General features: G+C 40.1%; 1 protein-coding gene across 2 annotated transcripts in view; it reads right to left on the bottom strand.

The window, feature by feature from the left end:
• Positions 1-331: 331 nt before the first annotated feature.
• c2cd2l (c2cd2 like) overlaps positions 332-26,897 on the bottom strand; it is a 41,511-nt gene continuing 14,945 nt past the window's right edge. The window contains exons 3-15 of one of the 2 annotated variants that reach the window (XM_014195812.2): positions 20,696-20,791; positions 20,430-20,549; positions 19,591-19,698; positions 12,231-12,344; positions 11,765-11,876; positions 11,487-11,619; positions 11,188-11,252; positions 7,876-7,997; positions 7,443-7,626; positions 6,022-6,129; positions 3,046-3,179; positions 2,556-2,781; positions 332-2,249 (exon numbers count right to left, since the gene is read on the bottom strand). In XM_014195812.2, the coding sequence (XP_014051287.2) occupies positions 1,999-2,249; positions 2,556-2,781; positions 3,046-3,179; positions 6,022-6,129; positions 7,443-7,626; positions 7,876-7,997; positions 11,188-11,252; positions 11,487-11,619; positions 11,765-11,876; positions 12,231-12,344; positions 19,591-19,698; positions 20,430-20,549; positions 20,696-20,791 (1,773 nt within the window). In that variant the 3' untranslated portion in view covers positions 332-1,998. The remainder of the gene's footprint in view (positions 2,250-2,555; positions 2,782-3,045; positions 3,180-6,021; positions 6,130-7,442; positions 7,627-7,875; positions 7,998-11,187; positions 11,253-11,486; positions 11,620-11,764; positions 11,877-12,230; positions 12,345-19,590; positions 19,699-20,429; positions 20,550-20,695; positions 20,792-26,897) is intronic. The other variant, XM_014195813.2, reaches the window with a different exon arrangement.

Here is a 26,897-nt window from a genome sequence, read left to right as displayed (position 1 = left end):
AAGACGACATTGAATGTTCCTAAGTGGCCTAGTTACAGTTTTGACTTAAAACTGCTTGAAATCTATGGCAACACTTGAAAATGGCTGTCTAGCAATGATCAACAACCAACTTCACAGAGCTTGAAGAGTTTAAAAAATAATAAATGGGAAAATATTGTACAATCCAGATGTGCAAAGCTCCTAAGAGACTTAACCCAAAAGACTCACAGCTGTAAATCGCTACCAAAGGTGATTCTAACATGTATTGACTCTGGGGATTAAATACTTATCGAATCAAGATATATTAGTGTTTTATTTTTTTATTAAGCTTTGAATGATTTTGATTTTTTTCCCCACTTAAATCAATTTTAATCCCAATTTGTAGAGGCGTGAATACTTTCTGAAGGCACAATATGCTGTTATACATTGTCTTCAGACAAGCTGCAAATTCAAGTAGTAATGTTGGGTTTCAACCAACAAAAAAGTTAATGTAACCTCAGTGACAATTTCATAAAGAAAACTTAATTATGTGTGTGACTTTGCTTGGCAAACAATACTATGTGTTGATGATTATGGGAGTCTGTCTTAAAGAGTAGAGGTGGGGCAGAAGTAACAATATTTCCTTGTCTATTACTACTGAACCACATTCCCTTACTATAACATCAAATAAACTTTAGGGATACACAATACAAATTCTGAGAGGATGGCAAAATAATTGTCTTACAAAACGCATATGCCAATACTGTACAAGATAACTACTTTTATGTACATCTTTACACTACCCTATGTTCTGTGCATGACAACGCATGTCCTGGAGGACTGTGACATCTTAAAAGTCATAACCATCTGACCATCTTTTTTTAATTACCTCAACCATGATAATTCCCTGATATTAATATTAAGAGGACTCAATCTGTATATCATTTACCATTCAACTATCAATAATTCTGACCCAGAGAATGTGTAACGTTAGTACTCAGGCGATGGAGGTATTTCAACTTGCCAAATTAAAAAGGGTCTGAGCTGATCATTTAAATCAGTTTGCCTTTTTTATAACAGTATGCCTTGAAGGTTTCTCTTTCTAAAATAACAAAATACAAAACACAGACATAAGTATGCCTGCATTTGGTTTTTGTACAACTTACAATTATGAACAACATTGTTAAAACATAATGTATAAGCCACTATGAATGTCAACATTACCACCAACTGAAGACCTATGCGAGGGGTTGATATTTGTTCTTCAACTAAGTTTGTTATTTAAGATTACATTTACAACTAAGCAGGAAAGAAAGATAGTCATGTCTCTACTAGGCCTACATAATGCAAACCACCAACTGTGACCCAATATTTTGGGGGGTGACAGAAGGATAATCATGTGAATCAGAGAGCAAACAATACAAATACCAATAAAATTAACATCAGAAGAAGCTTTCAAGTTCTGTAAACAATCCGATAAAGTGCAACCAAGAAAATCATATTTTTAAATAAATTGATTTGGAAGAGGCCACACTCACTCTACCTACTGCCCCTTTAGCGTTGAATTGCAACATCTTCAAGTTTATTCCTACTTTCGTTATCCCCCTTTACATCCACCAGAGCAGCAGAGGCTACTTCTGAAAATAAATGGCTTTGATAATAAGCAAACAGTCCCTGGATCCATCTATCTGTCCCTGACGTGTGTGTTTCTCATCCAGAGGAAAATGAGTCCTATCAGAGGTAAGAGATGCAGGATAGGTAACCACCAACCTGGGTTGTACGTGTACTGCCTGCAAAAACTGGATAAAAGTGGCAAATTTGGGTTCCTCCTCTGATGGTGAACACAGAGGAAGAAATGGTGGGACAGGATGACCAATGCTAAGTATCTTCCAACCATTTCAAGCAGTCCTACGATCCTACCCAACCCAATACCATTGACCCAGAAAAGCCAGGGCGATTTCTGGGTCCACGGCAACAGTAGCCTACTTCTAGGTCTCAGGAAGGCGGTAGCAATGCTATTAGCCATCCGCTACACCATTATCAGTTGTCTGCTGTGCTCGGCCCTCCATTGGTGGCACTGGCTTTGTCCTTCGACTTCGACTTGAAGGAGAAGCGCTTGATGAGTCGTCGGGAGAAGCTGCCGGACTTCTTACGCACAATGGTGCCAGAGGCAGAAGAGGCAGAGACACTGGCCAGGTTGGAGAGGTCCTCGTGGGATTGGCTGAAGGTCGGGTCCTTCTTTCGGTGTCTTGTACGGAATAGTAGCTTGGTTCCGCTGCGGAGGAAGCCCACTAGAAGAGCGTAATAAAGACAGGAGTTACATCATGGTTTATTACGGTGATTTGGAAAATACTATATTGATATTGCAGTTTACATAAATACCGTAAATTTATATCAAAACATTTACATCCATATCCAATTATGCTCATAAGATTATGCAAACCACAACACAATTTCCTCTTATCGTATTTTCTTGATTCTATAAAATGCTGTACATTTCCAGAGAGAAGTACTCGGGACAGCCAGAGTATCTCTCCATAGAGATGGAGTGGAATTGGTCTGGAGCAGGCCCAGCCAGGGCTCTGGCAGCCTGGTACCTTTATGGTCTTTGAGGCTGCGTGTCTCCAGGGCCCCAGTGGAGCCCGTTTCTGACTCCACGTCATCGACAGACGGCCGCTCAGACACATCCGAGGGCGTGGTCTCGTCTGCTTCCTGATGTTGCCCCGCCCCATAGTAGTTGGAGGCTCCTCCTCCCTGCAGGGCAGCATCCATGGCTGCAGCGTAGCCACAAGACAGGCCACAGTCATCCTCCGAGATGGGGACCTGAGGTATTAAATTAATTTAAATTCACACACAGGAAACAAGACACTGAGGCCCAAATTACAGTACTTGTATTTGAGCCTAATGTCCTACATGATTACAAAACCTAAATGTAAAAATATGTATATACAGTATGTACACAATATATGTATTCCTAGCTACTTCAGCACCAGACCCTTCAGCGCAGTGTGTTGTGAGATTGACAGAGAACAGCTAGCTGCTCTAGATTATATTTCTATGGTTTGGACACCACTGTTTGTTTCTAACCTTTGACACGCCAGAGATGATGAGCGTGCTCCGTTTAGTGGGAGTCTTCTTGGACACCTTGCTGGCGTTCTCTGTCAGCTGTCTTATAGCCGTGTCAGCCACTGGGTCCAGCCCATTGGACAGGGGACTATCAGCTAGACACAAACAGTCACAAAACACACAGTCACAAAACACTAGTCATACACAGTTGTTCCTCAACTAAAAGTTGAGGTTATGCCGTAGCACATTTGCGGTAAACTGTGGCAGATCGTGGTAGACTGCGTCGCACCATCGCAAGGGGGAGTTAGAATGCTGATTTGCTTTCTCTCCCTCTCCTCTCTCTTTTAAACAAACAAACAAACAAATTAAATAGTACAGTCAGATTTAACATGTTAAATTCATAAGCACAAATAAGAATAAATGGAGAATGTTTCTATTGTGACAATAAGATGTGGGCAGTAGACAAAGAAAAACAGAAATAATTCTAAAATAACAAACTGGCTTTAATTACCACAGTGTGGAAAGAGTAATAGTTCTAGTCTATATAAAGTGAGTTTATTAAGGACGAGAGTCATTCTTTTCTGATGTGAAGAAGAAACTGAATGAAAGAGTACAGGGAGGAACAATTAAATAATAATGAAATGTAAAATGCCTTATTAGGCTATACAGTCAATCTACAGTGCCTTTTTGAATGTACTTTTAGAAACATGAGTTTGGCCAGTCTTTGGTTTGAGGATCATGCCTAGTTTGTTAATTTAGCCTAGCAGCTGCTCTTATATTATTACCATGCCCTAATCACAGTCAACACAAATCATTTTTTACAAGTGCACATAGGCCTACCTGATGATATGCGGCTGATGTGTTAAACAATGAATGCCTTTTTCTTGAATTCATTGATGGTCAGATACTTCAGTTTTAACTGGTTCTGTTGTGCTCAATTTTAACAGTTGATAGACAACTTCAGCACTGTTCCAAACTTCCAAAATATGATATTTTCTAACAATACCCTGTATACATTGCCTTGCAAAAGTATTCATCTCCCCTTGGAATTTTTCCTATTTTGTTGCATTACAACCTGTAATTTAAATGAATTTTTATTTGGATTTCATGTAATGGACATACACAAAATAGTCCAAATTGGTGAAGTGAAATGAAAAAAATAATAATAAATTCGAAACAATTATAAACGGAAAAGTGGCGCGTGCATATGTATTCACCCCCTTTGCTACGACGCCCCTAAATAAGATCTGGTGCAACCAATTACCTTCAGAAGTCACATAATTAGTTAAATAAAGTCCACCTGTGTGCAATCTAAGTGTCACATGAGCTCAGTATATACACACACACCTGTTCTGAAAGGCCCCAGAGTCTGCAACACCACTAAGCAAGGGGCACCACCAAGCAAGCGGCACCATGAAGAGCAAGGAGCTCTCAAAACAGGTCAGGGACAAAGTTGTGGATAAGTACAGATCAGGGTTGGGTTATAAAAAAATATCAGAAACTTTGAACATTCCACGAAGCACCATTAAATCCATTATTGACAAATGGAAAGAATATGGCATCACAACAAACCTGCCAAGAGAGGGCCGCCCACCAAAACTCACAGACCAGGCAAGGAGGGCATTAATCAGAGAGGCAACAAAGAGACCAAAAATAACCCTGAAGGAGCTGCAAAGCTCCACAGCGGAGATTGGAGTATCTGTCCATCCGACCACTTTAAGCCATACACTCCACAGAGCTGGGCTTTAGGAAGAGTGGCCAGAAAAAAACATTTGGTGTTCGCCAAAAGGCATGTGGGAGACTCCCCAAACATATGGAAGAAGGTACTCTGGTTAGATAAGACTAAAATTGAGCTTTATGGCCATCAAGGAAAACGCTATGTCTGGCGCAAACCCAACACCTCTCATCACCCCGAGAACACCAATCCAATTTATGTTTTAATTATTACACTGACTGTAGGTCTATAACCACTCGCATAGTCTTAATATTAACTCCTGCAGAATTAAGCATTTCTTGCAGTAAAATAATACACAAATTGTACATTTTCACTCGGGAACAAGAGTGGGGAAATATGATTTATTTCATTAAGCATTTAAGCTTGAGAGAATGTGAATGCGCAGTTAGGGACCGTCTGCGTCATAAAAGCTGATAGTATTTCAACCACATAATATATGCAAACTGAAATCTCATCAGAAACATGTTGGATCGTTTTCACAGCTTTCTATTTCCTTAACACATCTTTGCACCATGAAAGAAACAGAGATGACAGAGAAAACTTTACTGATGTCAACTAGATTGAAGCATTCATTTGATCATTTATGACATTATTCTGGTGAGCAAGGGTTTCTGAAGTCTTCTAGGGCAACATATAATGACAGAAGAGAAGCTGCATGTATCTAATTATAGACAAGTTGACTAACAAATAGCCTACCAAAATGCTGGAAATTATAAGCAGAAACATATATAAATTAGGCAACAACAGAAAATCCTGCACCCCTTGTCAAGAAATATTTCTGCTGTCTCTAACTGTAGCCTACAGCACATTTTATATATTTGAGGGTTAGGGTCGGGTGCGGGCCTCAGATTTTCACATATAGTCAGGTGTCGCAGATGAGTTATTAGTAATTGCGGGTGCGGGTGTACAAACAGCTGACCCACGCACCACTAGTGCTCACCTCAGTATTTATTTAACTCAGGCTGGAGTAGATGTGCTCAAAGATGCCCTCTGGTGCCTTGAATGAGCATTAACGGCAAGCTCTGTAATGCACCATAACGTGACACAACTACTAAATGAGGACCCACTGGATGTATCATGTTGAAAAATACTAGAATAAATATCTGTGGAAGTAAGTGTTGAAGAGTGTGGAGCCATTAGCCTGGCCCCAGATCTGTTTGTGACAATAATGACTATGGCTGTAACAATGAACATAGGAGTTGGCAAGACAGCACAAACAGATCTGAGACCAGGCTATGAAACGATGGAGGAACATAACTCACTGCTTAGAGTAGGGCTGGAGCTGGTCCTGCTATGGCAGCCATCGGTGAGGAACATGGTCCCTTTCTCTGTAACCTCCACTTTGGACGGGGACCGCGAGGGAGAGTCACCTGAGTAAACGCAGAGACAGAGGATGTGAGGGTCAATAGAAGCAACAGAGCAGTGGTCACCAACTCGTCGATCTCCAACGCATTCCTAGTCGATCACCAAACTTTTTGATTAAAAAACCCATTGATAAAGCCTTTTTTTTTTGTCTCGTGCTATTGGCGGTAGGTGCACTTGATTCAGCAGCCCTAGCACCGGGAAGGAAAAGTGTTCCCATTTTGAACCATGTCATGTGTCTGAAGGTAGAACTCCACCTACCCGGCAGGCCCAGAGAGCAAATCAAGTGCACCTATAGGCCTACCGCTGGCCAATCAGATTTCCTCAAGCCATAGACTGTAAAAAGAAGCCTCAAACGCACAGCAAAGTTGATACTGTGAGATTTAAAAACCATGACTAGAGAGCGACTCAATGAATACAGCAAAGAGCTGATGTTTTTATGAGTAGATTTATGATTTAGTTTATTCAGCACTGTCAACACTTTGTTCAACACTTTTATAAGCCATAAAATACACATTCTCACTATTCCATATGTTTAGAGGTTAATGTTGCATTGGCATACATTCTGAGTGGTAGATCTCGGCTTGCATTTTGACTCAGAAAGTGATCTTGACTCAGAAAAGGTTGGTGACCACTGCAATAGAGCAATGGTGTATAGTACTTAAGTAAAAATACTTTAAAGTACTTCTTAAGTCATTTTTTGGGGTATTTTTGTTAACTTTTACTTCACTACATTCCTAAAGAAAATAATCTACTTTTTACTACTTACATTTTCCCTGACACCCAAAAAGTACTCATTACATTTTGACAGGAAAATGGTCAACTTCACACACTTATCAAGGGAACATCCCTACTGCCTCTGATCTGGTGGACTCACTAAATCATGTCTGAGTGTTGGAGAGGCCCCCTGGCTATTCGTCAATAAAAATACAAATTTGTGCCATCTGGTTTGCTTCATATATGGAATTTGAAATGGTTTATACTTTTACTTTTGACACTTAAGTACATTTTAGAAATTGCATTTAATTTTGATAGTTAAGTATATTTAAAACCAAATACTTTTAGACTTTTACTCAAGAAGTATTTTACTGGGTGACTTTCACTTGAGTCATTTTCTATTAATGTATCTTTACTTTTACTCAAGTATGACAATTGAGTACTTTTTCCACCACTGCAATAGAGTATAGTAAAATGAAGGATTGGCGTACAGGGTTGCAATCCTCTTTTTTTCATAGAATCAGTACTATCAAGAAATCAATAGCATATTTGCCATTATCATTAGCTACAGTCCACTCTCCAGCCCCTCCATATGCTAACTCACCCAGACCTACTGTACCTAGTTTTCCCAGTCTGGGTCGTGACTGTATGGTGGTAACGGTGGTGACGATGGTGCCGTCTGGCATGATGGTTCGGTCCACATCCACCTTCTTGGTTGGGGTGATGGAGGTGCGGAGGGGTGTGGTGTGGTGAGCTCCAAGGGGGTCCACTACCTCCAGGTACAACAGCTACAGGTGGAGAGGGACCCAAATTACCATAAATGTTATGGACTGTGTATGAAGTATTGTTATGTATTATGTTATACCCTCTAGGATTATCATGTGGAGTGCTCCACAATACATTGATATGATAAGAGAGAACACTCTCCATTCAAGTCAATGTTCTGTAATTGTATTTCTGTGTCATCTATGTTGTAACACACCAACTAATTATCTACACATTTTGGAACAGCATTCCACCTATCACATGCCATTCACCTCAAAGGTGACCGTAGCATTGGGTGCCAGGCCGTGCCCTGGGCTGACTGACAGCACATGCTGACCAGTAGGAGCTCTGCGGGCGAGGTCCAAGGGTAGCGAGGCAAAGCCAGACAAGAATTCTGCCAAAAGAGAAAGACTAAGAATAGAAATACAGAGAAGACAACATCACAGTGTTTTGCTTACTTAGAGTATAACATGACATTTGAAAAATGGTTTGAATATAGTCTTTATAGTATCGGAAATCCCAAACTAGGGCAACAGCCCTACTTCTGGGAATCACAAAGGATTCTCTTGGACAAATCTCTCAAAAAAATCAAAAGTTCGGGCACAAGTTTTGGCTTATAATGCAGGCAGGAATTGTGCTCATGAAAAAGTCTTACCATAACCTGTAGGTAGACATGCCAGAATGAATGCCGTCGGGGGTACGCCAAATAAAAATGCGATTCACATAAAAACATTTTTTTAACAGGACTATACATTTGAGTGAAGTTTTTTTCTTGCCTGAATAGCCTCGTTTCACTGACCAAAATAAAATTAAACCATCCAGTGCTCAGTGAAATAACAACACAATGTCAAATACAGGTAGGCTAGTCAAATAATTAACATCCAATCACATTACCCGGAACTCTCTCGCGGGAAACCTTTACTCTTTCACAGACATTTAGAAACAAAACAAAATTTGAAAAAAAAAAGCCACAGGAGTTTTTGGAGCGAGAATTAAGACTGTCACACCCTGATCTGTTTCACCTGTCCTTGTGATTGTCTCCACCCCCTCCAGGTGTTTCTTATTAGCCCCGGTGTATTTATCCCTGTGTTTCCTGTCTCTCTGTGCCAGTTCATCTTGTTTGCCAAGTCAACCAGCAGTTTTCCTTGCTCCTATTTTTTCCCCCCAGTCTCTTTTGGTTCTAGTCCTCCTGGTTTCGACCCTTGCCTGTCCTGACTCTGAACCCGCCTGCCTGACCACTCTGCCTGTTCTGTCTTCAAACCTGCCTATCCCCTTGTACTGTTTGGACTCGGATCTGGTTATTGAACTCTTGTCTGTCCCCGACCTACCTTTTACCTACCCCTTGGATTAATAAATATGAGAGATCAACCATCTGCTTCCTGTGTCTGCATTTGGGTCTCGCCTTGTTTACATTTACATTTTAGTCATTTAGCAGACGCTCTTATCCAGAGCGACTTACAGTAGTGAATGCATACATTTAATTTCATGCATTTTTATTTTTGTATTTTTTTGTACTGGACCCCGTGGAAATCGAACCCACAACCCTGGCGTTGCACACACCATGCTCTACCAACTGAGCCACAGTCCTTATAAAGACGCAACAGATACCATTAATAAGAAGGGGCTAGAAGCGTCATATATGGTGAGCTACCGAGTGGCCAAAAAAACAATACAGACAATGCTATCATCATACCACACCGTTTCACGACGCATCAGTGACATGGCAGGAGATGTTTTGAAACAATTCCTGCTTCACATACAAGCCAGAGAATTCTATGCGTTACAGCTGGCTGAGTCAACAGACGTGGCAGGCCTGGCACAGCTCCTGGTATATGTCCGTTTCCAGTGGTTTGCAGAAGAGGAAGACATCCTCTTCTGCAAACCACCAAAAACCAGGCCAACAGGAGAGGGTATTTTTTAAATACTGGACAGCTTTGTGACATCAAATGGACTTTGGTGGTCAAGATGTGTTGGTATCTGTAGTGATGGCGCAAAAGCCATGACAGGGAGACATAGTGGAGTGGTAACGCGCATGCAAGCAGTTGCTCCCGAAGCTACTTGGGTACACTGCAGCATCCACCATTCCCTTGGCAGCTCTTGCTGACAGCTTGAAAGACGTTTTGGACACTACACTGAAAATGGTTAACTTTGTTAACGCTCGTGTATTTTCTGCATTATGCAATGATATGGGCAGCGACCATGTAACGCTTTTACAACATACAGAAGTGCGCTGGTTATCAAGGGGCAAAGTATTGACACGTTTTTTTTTAAATTGAGAGACGAGCTAAAAGTTTTCTTTACTGACCATCATTTTCACTTGTCTGACCACTTGCATGATGACGAGTTTCTCACACGGCTGGCCTTTCTGGGTGATGTTTTTTCTCCCCTGAATGATCTGAATCTAGGATTACAGGGACTCTCCACAACTATATTCAATGTGCGGGACAAAATTTAGTCTATGATTAAGAAGTTGGCGCTCCTCTCTGTCTGCATTAACAAGGACAACACACAGGTCTTTCCATCATTGTATCATTTTTTGTGTGCAAATGAACTCAAGCTTACGGACAATGTCAAATGTGATATAGCAAAGCACCTGAGTGAGTTGGGTGCGCAATTACGCAGGTACTTTTCCAGAACGGATGACACAAACAACTGTATTCGTTATCCCTTTCATGCCCTGCCTCCAGTCCACTTACCGATATCTGAACAAGAGAGCCTCATCAAAATTGCAACAAGCGGTTCTGTGAAAATTGAATTTAATCAGAAGCTACTGTCAGATTTCTGGATTGGGCTGCGCTCAGGGTATCCTGCCTTGGCAAATTGCACTGTTAAGACACTGATGCCCTTTGCAACCACATACCTATGTGAGAGTGGATTCTCGGCCTTCACTAGCATGAAAACGAAATACAGGCACAGACTGTGTGTGGAAAAGGATTTAAGACTGAGACTCTCTCCAATACAACCCAACATTGCAGAGTTATGTTCATCCTTTCAAGCACACCCTTCTCATTAACCTGTGGTGAGTTATTCACAACTTTGGATGAACAAGTAAGTAAGGTTTTATATGTAAGATGGCTAAATAAAGAGCAAAATTATTGATTATTATTATATTATTATTTGTGCCCTGGTCCTATAAGAGCTCTTTGTCACTTCCCACGAGGCGGGTTGTGACACACTCATTCTTATGTTTAATAAATGCATCGTATAGTGTGTGTGGCGGGCTTACAATGATGGCAACAAACATTTTCTTTTGAGAGTGCGCTGACCCTGGCGCTAGAGGGGGTACGCAGCTGGAGGTTGAATGTTTGAAGGGGTACGGGACTATAAAACGTTTGGGAACCACTGGTCTAGAGGGTCTATAGCCTTACGGCTGCACAGCTCCCCTGAACGGCATGACTTGGCTATATAAACACACACACACACACACACACACACACACACACACTAATCGACTCTGGTTTTTGGGAGAAGATGGTGGGTCGTGGTTGATGTGATATAGCTGACCTGCTCTGAGGCAGGTTCCCCAGAATTTCTCATTAATCTATGACTGTTAATAATAAGTATCTAACTGAGAGGAGCCTTACGTTCCCCCTTGGTGGTCTTCTCCAGCATTCTCACTCTCAGCTCTTTGGTTTCTGGAGCCAGATCCCTGCAAAACACAATCACAGATAATCAAAGATTGTATGTTAGACTCACAGTAGGCATAACAGTGTCAAAGAATATGAGTGCATGCTATTTAGAGTTTTCACTTGATGGTAAAATCATTGTTGAACTATTATTGTAGAAATATTGTTGTTGTATAATATCAATAATTCACATCTATAAATCGGGTCGTATGTGTGTGACTGCCAGCGGTTGGCTGGGCTATAGCTGGCTGTCTTACAGTGAGATGTCCTCACTCCAGTCCAGTGAGGTGTCAGGGCTGGGGGTTGCAGGTAGGAAGCAGGTCCTCCTTTCTGTTGATGGCTGGTCCAGACTCACAGTACAGCACAGCTCCCCTGAACTGCATGACTTGGCTACACACACACACACACACACACACACACACACACACACACACACACACACACACACACACACACACACACACACACACACACAGTAATCGACTCTGGTTTTTGAGAGAAGTTGGTGGGTCGTGGTTGATGTGATATAGCTGACCTGCTCTGAGGCAGGTTCCCCTGAGCTGGCGAAGCAGGAGCCTTCGTATGGGGGGTAAACTCTGGGATGGGGGGGTCAGACCTGTCGGGGTTAGACCTGTTCCCCTGGGGAACTGGAAGTAATAAAGAGAGAAATGGAATTAAAGACCAGAGAGTCAAATCACTAGAACATTTAGTCATAGCTCTTGGTTCATCCTATCAGGAAGGTTTTGCCAATGGTAATGGTAATTATACTGCAAGTTTTGCATGTTGGTTTTTCCCATGCCTATTAGCCACAGTTCATTACAGTGGGTGCGTTTCAATGTGACACGCTATTACGTATGCAGAAGCATCAAGTCAGTGATGCGAACTCTCGCTGCTTTTGATTTCTGCTTCAGTTTTGATGCTTCTAGTCTGATGTAGCAGGCTAAAAACAACGCTAATGGAAGGAAAACACTTGCAGCGTAGTTGTAGTGCAATGGTCTTACCGTAGTGCTGGACACACAGGCCCTGAGGTTGAGGATCATGGCTGGCTGTGTGCTGAACAGAGTATCCTTCACCAGCTCCCGAATCATGTCCGGGTCTATCTCTGCATCACTCTCCTGAGCACAAAACACCACTAAAGTAAGCACTACCTGCCACCAAGAAATACACCAAACAGACTAACATATATTAGATAGTAAACAGATTAGGTGTATGGTGACCTGGACTGAAGAAAAAAACTCTGGGCCCCACACTGAAAAAAAAGTGCTATCTAGAACCTAAAAGGGTTCTTTGGCTGTCCCCATAGGAGAACCCTTTGAATAACCCTTTTTGGTTCCAGGTAGAACCCTTTTGCTTTTGGGTTCCATGTAGAACCTTTTCCATAGAGGGTTCCAATCAAATCAAAGTTTATTGGTCATGTATACCGATTTGCAGATGTTATCGCAGGTGCAGCGAAATGCTTGTTTCTAGCTCCAACAGTGCAGTAGTAATACCTAGCAATACAAAACAATACGCACAAGATCCCAAAAAATCTAAAACAAAATGTACCTTTCTAATCGTATAGTAATCGACAAATTGTGAGCTAAAGATGAAAACCTTTCCTACGAGTATTATATTATTTATTGGGCGGCAGGTTAGAGCGTTGGACTAGTAACCGAAAGGTTGCAAGATCGAATCCCCGAGGTGACAAGGTAAAAATCTGTCGTTCTGCCCCTGAACAAGGCAGTTAACCCACTGTTCCTAGGCCATCATTGAAAATAAGAATTTGCTCTTAACTGACTTGCCTAGTTAAATAAAGATAAAATAAATATTATTTATTGACTGACTATGGCTTTCCAAATCACCCAACACTGCTATCTGTAAGGTTAATTTTAATTGCATGTTGTTAATTTTTAACCATTCCTGAACCTGTGACCAGTGACAAGCTACTTAGGGGCAATACCAGAATTAATGATCTATTGATTCTGTTTCTTCACAGCAAAGTCTACAGAGCTGAGATTGTTGTATGCCCCATATATATAGCATTCTGTTGTTGGCAAGAATTGTATATACTTATTTAAATTGAAAAACTGTAAGTGTTGAATCAAGTGTTTTTTGTACCAGTTCATGTGTCATGGAATCGGTACATTGAAAATCTCTTACTTTTTCTTACTTATTTTACAACCTGTATGGTGCAATTTCTTTAAAAAAAATCCATAAAGAATGTTTTTTTTTAATTAATCAGTATATTTGACTTTAACCATAACATTTGTTCTATCTTTTCTGGAGGATAAAACTTAAATTGTAACCAGCTTTGTATGCCTTGTTTAAGAAAGGGCGATACTTTAAACAAAATGTAATTTCAATTAGTCAGAAATGAGAAGTTGTAATCTGTATGAAGGCAATTTTTGAACAAAGGATGAGCCTTTCTTAATAATCTACTGGAAAAACATTTTGGGTTTAAGTATAACTTATGTATGAGTGAAGCGTTTAGTGAGAGGTTTAAAGCTTTAATAATTTTAGTCCCTCAAACTCATATTCATTATATAAATAGGCACGTTTAATTATCTGCCTTAGCATTCCAAATAAAATGCATATGATTTAAAAAACGAGTCATCTGGAGCAGGCAGTGCCATTAGTAAGTAAGTAAACTGTGATAGGACCAAAGAGTTAATCAATGTCATTTTTACATAAATAGACAAGTATTTACCTCTCCATGGTTGCAGAATATTATCTATTTTTGCAAGATTTCTTTTGAAGTTGATTCTGGTAAGTTCATTTATATATTTTCACCATCCGCCCATTTTATTGGTAAACTACAAAGTAGTGTAAACACTGGTTTTTAATGATCCAATACATAATATGGTACACTTGTCATAGTTAGATTTTAGTCCAGAGATGCTAGAAAAGTGATCAAGATCTTCAATGAGACTGTGCAGGGATCCAGATTGCGGACTTAAGAAAAGACATGAGTCATCTGCATACATCGACACTTGTTTTTATCCCCTTGATTTTTAACCCCTTGATGTTCTTGTTGGATCTAATTTTAATAGCTAGCATTTCAATGGCCATAATAAATAGATAGGGAGACAACGGACAGCCTTGTTTTACTCCTCTTAAAAAGTTCAATACTTTCTGAGAAGGAACCATTATTTACTATTTTACCTCTGGGGTTGCTGTACATAACTTTAACCCATTGTATAAGAGATTCACTGAAATTAAAGTAATCCAGGCATTTATAGATAAATTCTAGTCATACTTTATCAAACACCTTTTCAAAATCTGCTATGAAGACCATGCTTGGTATCTTTGATGTTTCATCATTTTCTATTGTTTCAAGTAATTGTCGTATATTACCTCCAATATATCATCCATGTAAAAAACCTGTCTGATCAGGATAAACAATATCTGGTAAAACCTTTTTATATTCTATGTGCTATGCATTTCGCCAGGATTTTCGCATCACAACATTGAAATGTAAGAGGCCTCCAGTTTTTTTAAATGGACTCGATCTTTATACTTACCACCTGGGTCCTGTTTTAGTAGTAATGAAATCAGACCTTCTTGTTGAGTACCTGAAAGTCTACCATTTTTATTGGAGTAATAAAAATATGCTAATAATGGATCTTTGAGTACATCAAAAAAGGTCTGATATCCCTCTACTGGTATACCATCAAGCCCTGGTATTTTTCTAGACTGAAAATATTTTATTGCCTCAAAGTTCATCTTCTGTAAATTTGCTTATTTTACATTATTATTATTATTATTATGAAATAAATCCTTACAGTTAACATCATTCAGTGGAAATGGAGGAGACTGAAAAGAAAACATATGCTGAAAATATTTTGCTTCCTCTTTCAAAATATAATTTGGTGAATCATGGATAACTCCATAATTTGTAACGAGTTTCTGTAAATTCATTTTGATAGCATTTCTATGTTGAAGATTCAAGAAACATGTTGTGAATTTTTTACAATTTTCCATCCAATTTGCTTTATTTTTGTAATACATTACACGTGATCGTTCTTGAATAAGTACTTCCATTTCTTTTTGTTTTCCTCTAACTTATTTTGTGCCTCTACAGTACAGTTTCCATTACCATCTACTTGCACTGTTATTTCCTCTATTTCCTTTATTAGTCTAATCCCTTTTGACCTAAACTGCTTTTCTTTTAATGATGAGTATTGCATTGAATGTCCTCTAAAAGTACATTTAAAAGTGTCCCATACAATAAGGGGATCTGCTGTACCTATGTTGTGCAAAAAAAGTAAATAATTAATTATTTTGTCTTAGTTAAGAACAAATTGTCATCCAATAGGCTTTGATTACATTTCCAATATCCCCATCCATCTGGAAATTCTGTAAGTGTCACAACGTCCACAGAAGGTGGCGCCTCTCCCTGGTCGGGCGGCGCTCGGCGGTCGTCGTCGCCGGCCTACTAACTGCCACCGATCTCTGTTTCTGTGTCATTTGGTTATGTCTGTTTAGGGTAGCACCTGTTTTGTGTTAGGTCATTAGTGGGGTATTGTGCGGGACTATTTTCGTGTCGTCCGTTTAGTATGTTGGGGATTTGTGTTTTCCTCTGCCACTGTCATTTTGGGCATTAGGGTTGCTGGGCTGCGTCCCGACTCTTTCTAGGATTCATTGTTCCTGTTGTTTTGGAGATTTGTTACCCTGCCTTGTTTTTTGCTATTGTGGACTTACTCATTAAACATGTGTTTCACGTACCTCGGCCTCCTGCGCCTGACTTCACCCTCCTGCTATTTAGAGTGGTTCTGACAGTAAGAGTTATATGGAGGCCAATTAGATGGTGGTCCGATCACATTCGGTCTCCTATTAATCGTTTTTTAAACTTTTGATGCCAGCAAGAATGAGACTAGGAAGTAATCAAGACGTCTAGCTTGATTAAGCTTCCTCCATGTATACCTCACTAGGTCAGGGTTTTTCAGCCTCCATATATCCACTAGTTCTAATGTATCCATGATCTTCATGATCTCCTTAAGTGCTTGAGGGTGACAGTTTGTAGTGTGATTTCCTTTACGGTCCATTGAGGTACTAAAAACCGCATTATAATCTCCCACCATAATAATAGATTCATTCGTTGCTTGTGAGCTCAATAGATTATTATATATATTTTCAAAGAAGTGTGGATCATCATTATTTGGCCCATATAGATTAATTAGCCAGATCTGTTTTAAAATATTTAAAAGAATCCATCTTCCTTGCAAATCTGTTTGCACAATCGGATCAAAATGTTGTATTAATTAATTAGTATAATCACCCATTTTGAGTTTCTTTGCCCATGACAAAAATATATTTCTCCCTCCCAGTCCTTTTTCCACCCAATGTCATCTATATTTGTAGAATGAGTTTCCTGTAAACAATAGATATTATATTCTTTCTCTTTTAGCCAGGTAAATATGTATCTTTTTTTATGATCTGCTAAGCTATTACAATTATAACTGGCTATACTTACAGTTGAAGTCGGAAGTTTACATACACTTAGGTTGGAGTCAGTAAAACTATTTTTTCAACCACTCCACAAATTTCTTGTTAACAAACTATAGTTTTGGCAAGTCGTTGATTATTATTATATGATTATTATTATTTGACCATGCTGGTCATTTATGAACATTTTAACATCTTGACCATGTTCTGTTATAATATCCACCCTGCACAGCCAGAAGAGGACTGGCCACCCCTCATAGCCTGGTTCCTCTCTAGGTTTATTCCTAGGTTTTTGGCCTTTCTAGGGAGTTTTTCCTAGGGAGTTTTTCCTAGCCACCGTGCTTCTTTCACATGCTTTGCTTGCTGTTTGGGGTTTTAGGCTGGGTTTCTGTACAGCACTTTGAGATATCAGCTGATGTACGAAGGGCTATATAAAAATAAATTTGATTGATTGATTGATTGGTTTAGGACATCTACTTTGTGCATGACATTTTTCCAACAATTGTTGACAGACAGATTATTTCACTGTATCACAATTCAAGTAGGTCAGAAGTTTACATACACTAAGTTGACTGTGCCTTTAAACAGCTTGGAAAATTCCAAATTATGTCATGGCTTCTGATAGGCTAATTGACATCCTTTGAGTCGATTGGAGGTGTACCTGTGGATGTATTTCAAGGCCTACCTTCAAACTCAGTGCCTCTTTGCTTGACATCATAGGAAAATCAAAATAAATAAGCCAAGTCCTCAGAAAATAAATTGTAGACCTCCACAAGTCTGGTTCATCCTTGGGAGCAATTTCCAAATGCCTGAACGTACCATGTTCATCTGTACAAACAATAGTACACAAGTATAAACACCATGGGACCACGCAGCCGTCATACTGCTCAGGAAGGAGACGCGTTCTGTCTCCTAGAGATGAACGTACTTTGGTTCGAAAAGTGCAAATCAAGCCCAGAACAACAGCAAAGGACCCTGTGAAGATGCTGGAGGAAACAGGTACAAAAGTATGTATATATCCACGAGTTCTATATCAACATAACCTGAAAGGCCGTTCAGCAAGAAAGAAGCCACTGCTCCAAAACCGCTATAAAAAAGCCAGACTACTGTTTGGCCATAATGACCATCCATTATGTTTGGAGGAAAAAGGGGGAGGCTTGCAAGCCGAAAAACACCATCCCAACTGTGAAGCACGGGGGTGGCAGCATCATGTTGTGGGGGTGCTTTGCTGCAGGAAGGACTGGTGCACTTCACAAAATAGATGGCATCATGAGGGTGGAAAATTATGTGGATATATTGAAGCAACATCTCAAGACATCAGTCAGGAAGTTAAAGCTTGGTTGCAAATGGGTCTTCCAAATGGACAATGACCACAAGCATATTTCCAAAGTTGTGGCAAAATGGCTTAAGGACAACTTAGTCAAGCTATTGGAGTGGCCATCACAAAGCCCTGACCTCATTCCTTTTCAAAATGTGTGGGCAGGACTGAAAAAGCGTGTGCGAGCAAGGAGGCCTAAACCTGACTCAGTTACAACAGCTCTGTCAGTAGGAATGGGCCAAAATTCACCCAACTTATTGTGGGAAGCTTGTGGAAGGCTACCCGAAACGTTTGACCCAAGTTAAACAATTTAAAGGCAATGCTACCAAATACTAATTGAGTGTATGTAAACTTCTGACCCACTAGGAATGGGATGAAAGAAATAAAAGCTGAAATAAATCATTCTCTCTACTATTATTCTGACATTGCACATTCTTAAAATAAAGTGGTGATCCTAACTGACCTAAGACAGGGATTTATTACTAGGATTAAATGTCAGGAATTGCAAAAAACTGAGTTTAAATGTATTTGGCTCAGGTGTATGTAAACTTCCGACTTCAACTGTATTTTCCCACTTACCATAATGATAAGTTTCAATTATACTTACCACAACCAATGTTTGAAAAACATACCATTAAAAAGCACCATGATGATTGAGTGTCCACATAGCTGTACCATAATATTTGCACTGTTAAACATACTGTAGCTGGAACTTTGTAAACCTCCAATTGTCCTAATATTCTGTGGTGGTTTATTTCTTTACTATCAAATGAGGAGACAAACTTATCACACAAGTCAGAGTTATACTTAAACTAAATCTTTAATTATAAGAGCTTTGCAATAGCAATGACTTGTCAACAGTTCACCATTTCTAATGATCCGTAAAGTACAAAGGTCTTTTATAGCCAAGATACACCCCTTTCAACCTACATGACGAACAACAGATACATAGAATGTGTCACAAGGTTAAGACTCCAAACTGGATAGCCATCTCTCCCTGGTACGGTTATAGAGCAGAAACATTAACTCATGTTCTCTGGAATGCTCTTTAGGTTTTATCCCCCAAAGACATCGTAAATCTCCTCTGTCAGTGTTCTCATAGAGGCCCATCCTCAGTAGAACACACACACACACACACACACACACACACACACACACACACACACACACACACACACACACACACACACACACACACACACACACACACACACACACACACACACACACACACACACACACACACACACACACACACACACACACACACACACAATAGTTAACAGAATACTCTATTCTGTCGAACAAAACAACCTTTATAATGCAATACAAGCATTATAACATAATCTTGCAATTTCCATGACAATTTCACCGACTAAAACCTCCCCCATATCTAGGTCTGTTGTCACTAGGACCATCGTAATGTTCTAGTGTCATAGGAGGCCGAACCGATGAGACCATCACATTCTCCATAAGGGGGACGATTTCAACCAACGGCCTCCAACACATTCCCGACATGGTCCCAACATGCTCCGAATTTAATTCACATATAAGCGACGGTACTTCATTCTTCAGACTTGGCAAGATATAAACGGACCTTTAGTGTGACTGTTTCTCACCTCTCTCTGGATCCTGCGTGGTGCCACGGTGAGGGAGATCGGCTGCTGAGAGAAAGTCCAGGACACCAGCAGACCCTCTTCTTCTACTTCCTCCAGACGCACCACCAACTGATAGGGGGAGAGGGGGACAGGCATGTTACAAGAGGCAGTCGCAAGCTGGTTTAAAGGGATAATTCACCCAAATTACAAAAGGACAAATTGCTTTCTTTACACTGAAAGCCGTCTATGGATAAGGTATGACAGCAATCCATGCTTTGGTTTTGTTTACCTGGCCACTGTTTCAAATGCTAACTTTTTAGCATTTGTGGCACAACTCCAATGCAAGTCAATGGTATCTATATTGGCATTTTGTCACTTCATGTCCAAACCATCTTAAAGTAACTTCATTGAGTTACACAATACATCTTTGGATACTTTAGGATGATTTGGACATGAAGCGCAAAGGTGCAAATTGACCTGTATTGGATTATTGCCACAAATGCTAAAAAGTTTGCATTTTAAACCGTGGCCAGGTAAACAAATCCAAAGCATGGACTGCTTTCATACCTTGTCCATAGACTGCTTACAGTGTAAGGAAACCAATGTCATTTTGTAATTTGAGTGAACTATCCCTACTTAGTATAGCTCAACTCAATGGAATACTCATGAAGCGTGGGCGAGTTAATTATAATGAAAGTGATTTTACATATGCATACGTAAGCCTATGAAGTTTCATCCAACGCAGGTACACCATTCCACTTGAGGGCAATTCAATGAAGTGAAAGCTCAACAGGGTTAACTTTTTTGAGGCGCACACACATGCAAACTTACAAATGCAAAACCATGGTGATGTACCATACCTGGGCCAGCATTGGCTTTATGGTGATCTGGTAGGTATCCATGGAAACAGCTGCAGGTGACTGCTGGGTGACAGTCACTGGGAACGTTACAGTGTCAACCGCACACTTACACTGTAAGACCTGGAGCAGGGAGAGGGAAAAGACAACCATTAGAATCTATAATGTTGTAGAAGAAATGGATCTATGAGAAGTCTAAAAATAACAAATCATGGGTTCTATATCATGTTAACCTCTAGAAAAGGCATGCATGTTTAGTTGATACTCACCATAGTGGTAGGTGATTGGTCTGTGCAGGTCACACTATCTACAATAGCAGAGGCAGGGAGCTGGAGACTGTTGTCAAAGGTGATCTGGATGGAGCTCTGAGGAAGAGAGCAAAAAGCAAAAACATCAGACATTGTACATCAGTCTAATCTAGAGGACTTAAACACGCAAGGAGGAAGTATTTAAGCAGATTTTTGTAGCAATGATACAGATTATAATAGAGTTGGCCTTGCATGACCTTGCCTGCTCAGGCTTAAACTCCAACAGCTGCTAAGAGACTTCACTACCACTTGACTTCATTGAAATGCAAATACATCAGATTCTGAGCTTTTCCTGCAGTGAAAAGTACCTCTAGTAACACTCCTCTTGAAAGAAATTGTATATGCTTCCCATCAATTAAACAATTCACAGCACTTTGTACCACCCGATACAGATAGATACAATGCCTATGCAAAGCATGTGGCTGACACAAATCCATTGCTGGTATGTGAAAAATGCAAATGCTTCCTTGCAATACCAACAGAATATATTTATTGTAAGGATAGGGACACATTCTCTGTCATAGTACATTAGTTCAAGACCCATGACGTCATGTACCCATTGAATCCATTCTGTGGCATAATACCACACAGGTGCTCCCATACGTCTGTCTGTCCGCTACCACCATCTGTGCCATGTGAGAATGACAGCGCAAAGACTGCAGTCACTTTAGTACAAAGGAAAATACGGTTAGATTCTCTGTGCTGCTGGCAAGTGCATAGGAATTGGCAAGGAGATGAAACATATGCTCTGAATGCTCCAGTAGCCCGGCTCGGCTGCCATGGCACGCTCATTGAAAAGGCTTATTTTTAATGAACTGCCATGATACATTCACATGTTCATTTCCCTGTTGTGTTGTGGGCAGGGCCAGTGCCATCATCACAGACCAGGTGCATGTGGTTGACTGCAGCAATCGCATCCTAGTCTCTGGTCTCCATGATGAAAACCAAATCCCACAGTCGGAGAGTTGTCAGTTCGTGTTGATCAAATTCTGCTAAATATTTAGCCAATTTGTAATACATAACCCAGTCAACTAGATTCAGAGCAGAGCTCTGATATTTCAACTGTTTTATTTTGTATTTATTTAACCTTTATTTAATTAGGCAAGTCAGTTAACAACAAATTCTTATTTACAATGATGGCCTACCAGGGAACAATGAGTTAACTGCCTTGTTCAGGGGCAGAATGACAGATGTGTACCTTGTCAGCTCAGGAATTCGATCCAGCAACCTTTCGGTTACTGGCCAACCACTAGGCTACCTGTCGCCCCCCAATATGACTTGAGATTGGAGACCCCTTTGTGAATCTCTGTGTACCTGTGCCAGAGGATTAGAAGTTAAGTTTCAATAGGTAGCTTTAACTGGCTCAGGAGGAGAGGCTGGGAGGGGGAAACAAATCCCCTATTGTCAGAGCATGTGTTGCTCATCGTCTTACTGAAATCTCCATCAAATGGAACTGCAGGGAAGCAAGAGGTGGCTGGTGTGACGCGGCCAGGTTGTGTGTGTCTGTCTGTGTGTCTGTGTATAAGTACACATGTGCATGTTTGTGCATTTTTACAAAGACAGTTTTACAAAGACTGGAGGAGATACATGCTCTGAAAGAAGAACAGTTTTCAGTGTTGAAGACCTTCCTTCGAGGAGAAGACGTTTTCGGGATTCTTCCCACAGGGTTTGGGAAGAGTTTAATTTTCCAGCAGCCCCCGCTGGTACTCAAAGAAATGGGTTTTCAAAGGCCCATAATCATTGTCATATTCCCATTGATCGCACTGATGGAGGACCAGGTAAATGAGGCAAAAAATTTTAAAATAATTCAGGGTCAAGGCGATGACCAGGGACATAGAAACAAAAAGCCATGAGAAACTTTGTCAAAAAGAATGTCACTGATTGGCCTATAGGTGGCGCAGTTACAAGCAGTCTCACTTAAATCCTCATATTCGCCACCTCGTTTGACCTAGAAAATGTCAACTTTGTATGTAGGTGTCTTTCTTCATGCTGAAAAAATTTGCATGAGGACCCATAAGGTCCATCAGGATGGATTTTCCTTTTTGGAAAACCTCTGAAAGACATTCAAAAGTTTGGGGTCATTTAAAAATGTCCTTGTTTTTGAAAGAAAATCCATTTTTTTGTCCATTGAAATAACATAAAATTGATCAGAAATACAGTGTAGACATTGTTAACATTGTAAATGACTATAGTAGCTGGAAATGGCTGATTTGTTATGGAATATCTACATAGGCGTACAGAGGCCCATTATCAGCAACCATCACTCCTGTGTTCCAACGGCACGTTGTGTTAGCCAATCCAAGTTTATCATTTTAAAAGGCTAATTGATCATTAGAAAACCCTTTTGCAATTATGTTAGCACAGCTGAAAACTGTTGTTCTGATTAAAGAAGCAATAAAACTGGCCTTCTTTAGACTAGTTGAGTATCTGGAGCATCAGCATTTGTGGGTTTGATTACAGGCTCAAAACGGCCAGAAACAAAGTACTTTCTTCTGAAACTTGGCAGTCTATTCTCGTTCTGAGAAATTAAGGCTATTCCATGCGAGAAATTGCCAAGAAACTGAAGATCTCGTACAACAGCGCAAACTGGCTCTAACCAGAATAAAAAAAGGAGTGGGAGGCCCTGGTACAAAACTGAGCAAGAGGACAAGCACAATAGTGTCTAGTTTGAGAAACAGACGCCTCACAAGTCCTCAACTGGTAGCTTCATTAAATAGTACCCGCAAAACATCAGTCTCAATGTCAACAGTGAAGAGGCGACTCTGGGAAGCTGGCCTTCTAGACAGACTTGCAAAGAAAAAGCCATGGCCAATAAAAATAAAATATTAAGATGGGCAAAAGAACAGACACTGGAAAGAGGAACTCTGCCTAGAATGCCAGCATCCCGAGTCACCTCTTCACTGTTGATGTTGAGACTGGTGTTTTGCGGGTACTACTTAATGAAGCTGACAGACGTATGGGAGTCCCTAAAGAGTTTGAGAAAATAACATTGATGCATTCAAAGATAGCCACCAGTAGATGGGTGGAATGTTATTCATTTTTTTTAAATTATTAAACATTATTTCAAAAAGCCCTATAATTAATAATTTCATGATTAATAAACATTACTTCTAAAAACCCGCCGAAAATCTGGTGTTTCTTAGTCAAAAGGTTTTGTTATATTTCAGTCTGTATATGAAGTGTAATATTTGGATGTAATACATTTCTATATCTGACATGGTACAGGGGTCTTCTTTTTTTAAGCCCATAACCATGTGTTTGAGGTGTCAACTTTTGTTTCAAAGTAGTTTTGTTTAAGACTACCAAGAAACACTCTGCGTGACCCTGATTTGCCCACTGCAGTAAAAGGTTTACTTAGTTTGAGAAAAGCTAAGCAATTGGTCAAAAGATGCCTGAGTAAAAAAAAGTATTCTGATTTTACGTGTCCATTTAAGCTACTGTTAATCCACTCCACAGTGGCCTATCAATTTTGTCATCGCTATCATGGACGTCCCTAAGATGAACCATACTGAATTTGGTATTGATATTTAAAAAACAAGGAAACTATTAACAACTCATTCTTTGCATATGTAACGCTAATGCTCAAAGTTATCTGCAATCATCTTATTCTCTTCAAACATATGTCAGATTCCCTCCAGATTTTGTATTTAGACTCATTACAAAAAAATGTAATGTCTTCAATAGATGCTGCATTCAAATATGGTCGCACTGGACCTATAGATGCTTGTTAGCACATATGCTAACGCAGAAAATACTTTCAAATCTTCTCATGAACCAAAAGTCACATCGACTCCAGATGTGGTATTCAAAAAGTATTCAGACCACTTGACATTTTCCACATTTTGTTACATTACAGCCTTATCCTAAAATAGATTAAATAAACATTTTTCCTCATCAATCGAAACACAAAAAAAATATATAGAAAAGAGAAATACCTTATTTACATAAAAAAGTATTTTGACCCTTTGCTATGAGACTTAAAATTGAGCTCAGGTGCAGCCTGTTTCCATTGATTTTCCTTGAGAAGTTTCTACAACTTCATTGGAGTCCACCTGTGGTAAATTCAATTGATTGGACATGATTTGGAAAGGCACACACCTGTCTATATAAGTTCCCACATTTGACAGTGCATGTCAGATCTGGTGAAGGGCACCAAAACATTTCTGCAGCATTGAAGATCCCCAAGAACACAGTGGCCTCCATCATTCTTAAATGGAAGAAGTTTGGAACCACCAAGAAGACTCTTCCTAGAGCTGGCTGCCCAGACAAACTGACCAATCGGGGGAGAAGGACCTTGGTCAGGGAGGTGACCAAGAACCCGATTGTCACTCTGACAGAGCTCCAGAATTCCTCTGTGGAGATGGGAGAACCTTCCAGAAGAACAAACATCTCTGCAGCACTCTACCAACCAGTCCTTTATGGTAGAGTGGCCAGACGGAAGCCACTCCTCAGTAAAAGGCACGTGACAGCCCGCTTGGAGTTTTCCAAAAGGTACCTGAAGGACTCTCAGACCATGAGAAACAAGATTCTCTGGTCTAATGAAACCAAGATTGAACTCTTTGACCTGGGGGGAAAATATATCTTTAGACTATTGTCTGTACATATTGGTCCTAGCATTGTTGCTTCTGTCTGTAATAGTAAGGGTTTATTCTTCTACGCTGTCACAACGTTTAGTATGGGTTCGGGTTAAAACTGAGCAACTAAACGTTGTGACAGCATAGAAGAATAAACCCTTACTATTACAGACAGAGAGACAACACAGGTCTCTTTTGGTTATCACTACGGCAACAGCTTCCAGGAACGACACAATATTTACATCTTACAGTTATTCAGAAAATAAGCAAAAGGAATAAAACAACAATATGTACATAACAACTGCCAAGTGGTACAGTATTTGGAATTTCAGATAGCTACATTTTTAGATATTACACATTTCTAATTTTGACAAAGTTGTTTTCATTTCAAGTTAGTGTACTGTTAGCTAGCTAGCTAACGTTATGCGTCTGATCTTACTATTTGTAGCTCAGAGCCATTTGCTTTGCTAGTTATAGCCTAATGTCAGCTAGTTAACATTGAACCTGGTTGGTTAGCTACCTGCAGATAAATGCAGGGTAGTAATGCCATGAGTTAGGATTATGGTTCATTGTTTACCTAGCTAGCTAGCTACACGTCTTAACAAAAGACTCCACTATACAAGTAACCATTTAAATAGAATATCACTGTGACAACTGTTGATAGATGTAGCTGGTAAATTCACTCTGGCTATCTACTCAGATCTCAGAGGACTCTTGTTTGAGTGTGCCAGAGCGCAGAATAACTGACGAATTTACAAATGCTCAACACCATTTGAATGTGGGCGTTGTCAGTAAACGTTGGCAAAAAAGCGTAAATTGTTGCCAGCAGCACAGTTTCAGTCACCAATGCTCTGAATAACATAAAAACAGCCTAAACATCTCTGCTAGGGCGAGTAAAATGGTCAGTGAATGGTTCTCTTACGCTAGCCAGTTAGCTTGAGTGCCTGACTGTTGTTGTTAGGACAGAACACTCAATCAACCCTTAAAGAGAAGGGTGGTGCTAATGAACGATGCTGAATGGGTGTAGACAAAGAAGAGCTCTCCAGTAGGTACCAAAACATTCAAAAGGACATTTTCTCCAAAGTGAAGTTACAAGTTTATCAACTTTCAAATCAGGATTACTTTCCCGTTGTTCCTCAACTGCAGTGTATGATATACCATTTTGTAGCTCTGTGTCTCTGCTTTTATTCAATGTAAAAAAACAACACAATATCACATATGCATCTGTTGGTCACAGATACCTTAATAAAAGGTAGGGGCGTGGATCAGAAAACCAGTCAGTATCTGGTGTGACCACCATTTTCCTCATGCAACGCGACACATCTCCTTCACATAGAGTTGATCAGGATGATTATTGTGGCCTGTGGTATACACTGACTGAGCCACCGGATTCATCAATACATACAGATGATGTGATACCGATGGCGTCTTTCAAAACTTACTGAATTAAAAACCATAGATTGATTGCAGCCTTGTCAGAAAACTGAAGGAGAGAGATGTTGCTTATAAACACGACAAGGTAACCAGGGAGAATTGTATGGTTAAACAGTACAAATACGACCTACGCAGATCGATCAAGATTGCAAGAC

Source organism: Salmo salar, chromosome ssa04 (assembly GCF_905237065.1).
Source record: "Salmo salar chromosome ssa04, Ssal_v3.1, whole genome shotgun sequence".
Lineage (NCBI taxonomy): Eukaryota > Metazoa > Chordata > Actinopteri > Salmoniformes > Salmonidae > Salmo > Salmo salar.
The sequence above is the reverse complement of the archived record's forward strand: the minus strand, read 5'-3'. Positions and strand labels throughout refer to the sequence as shown.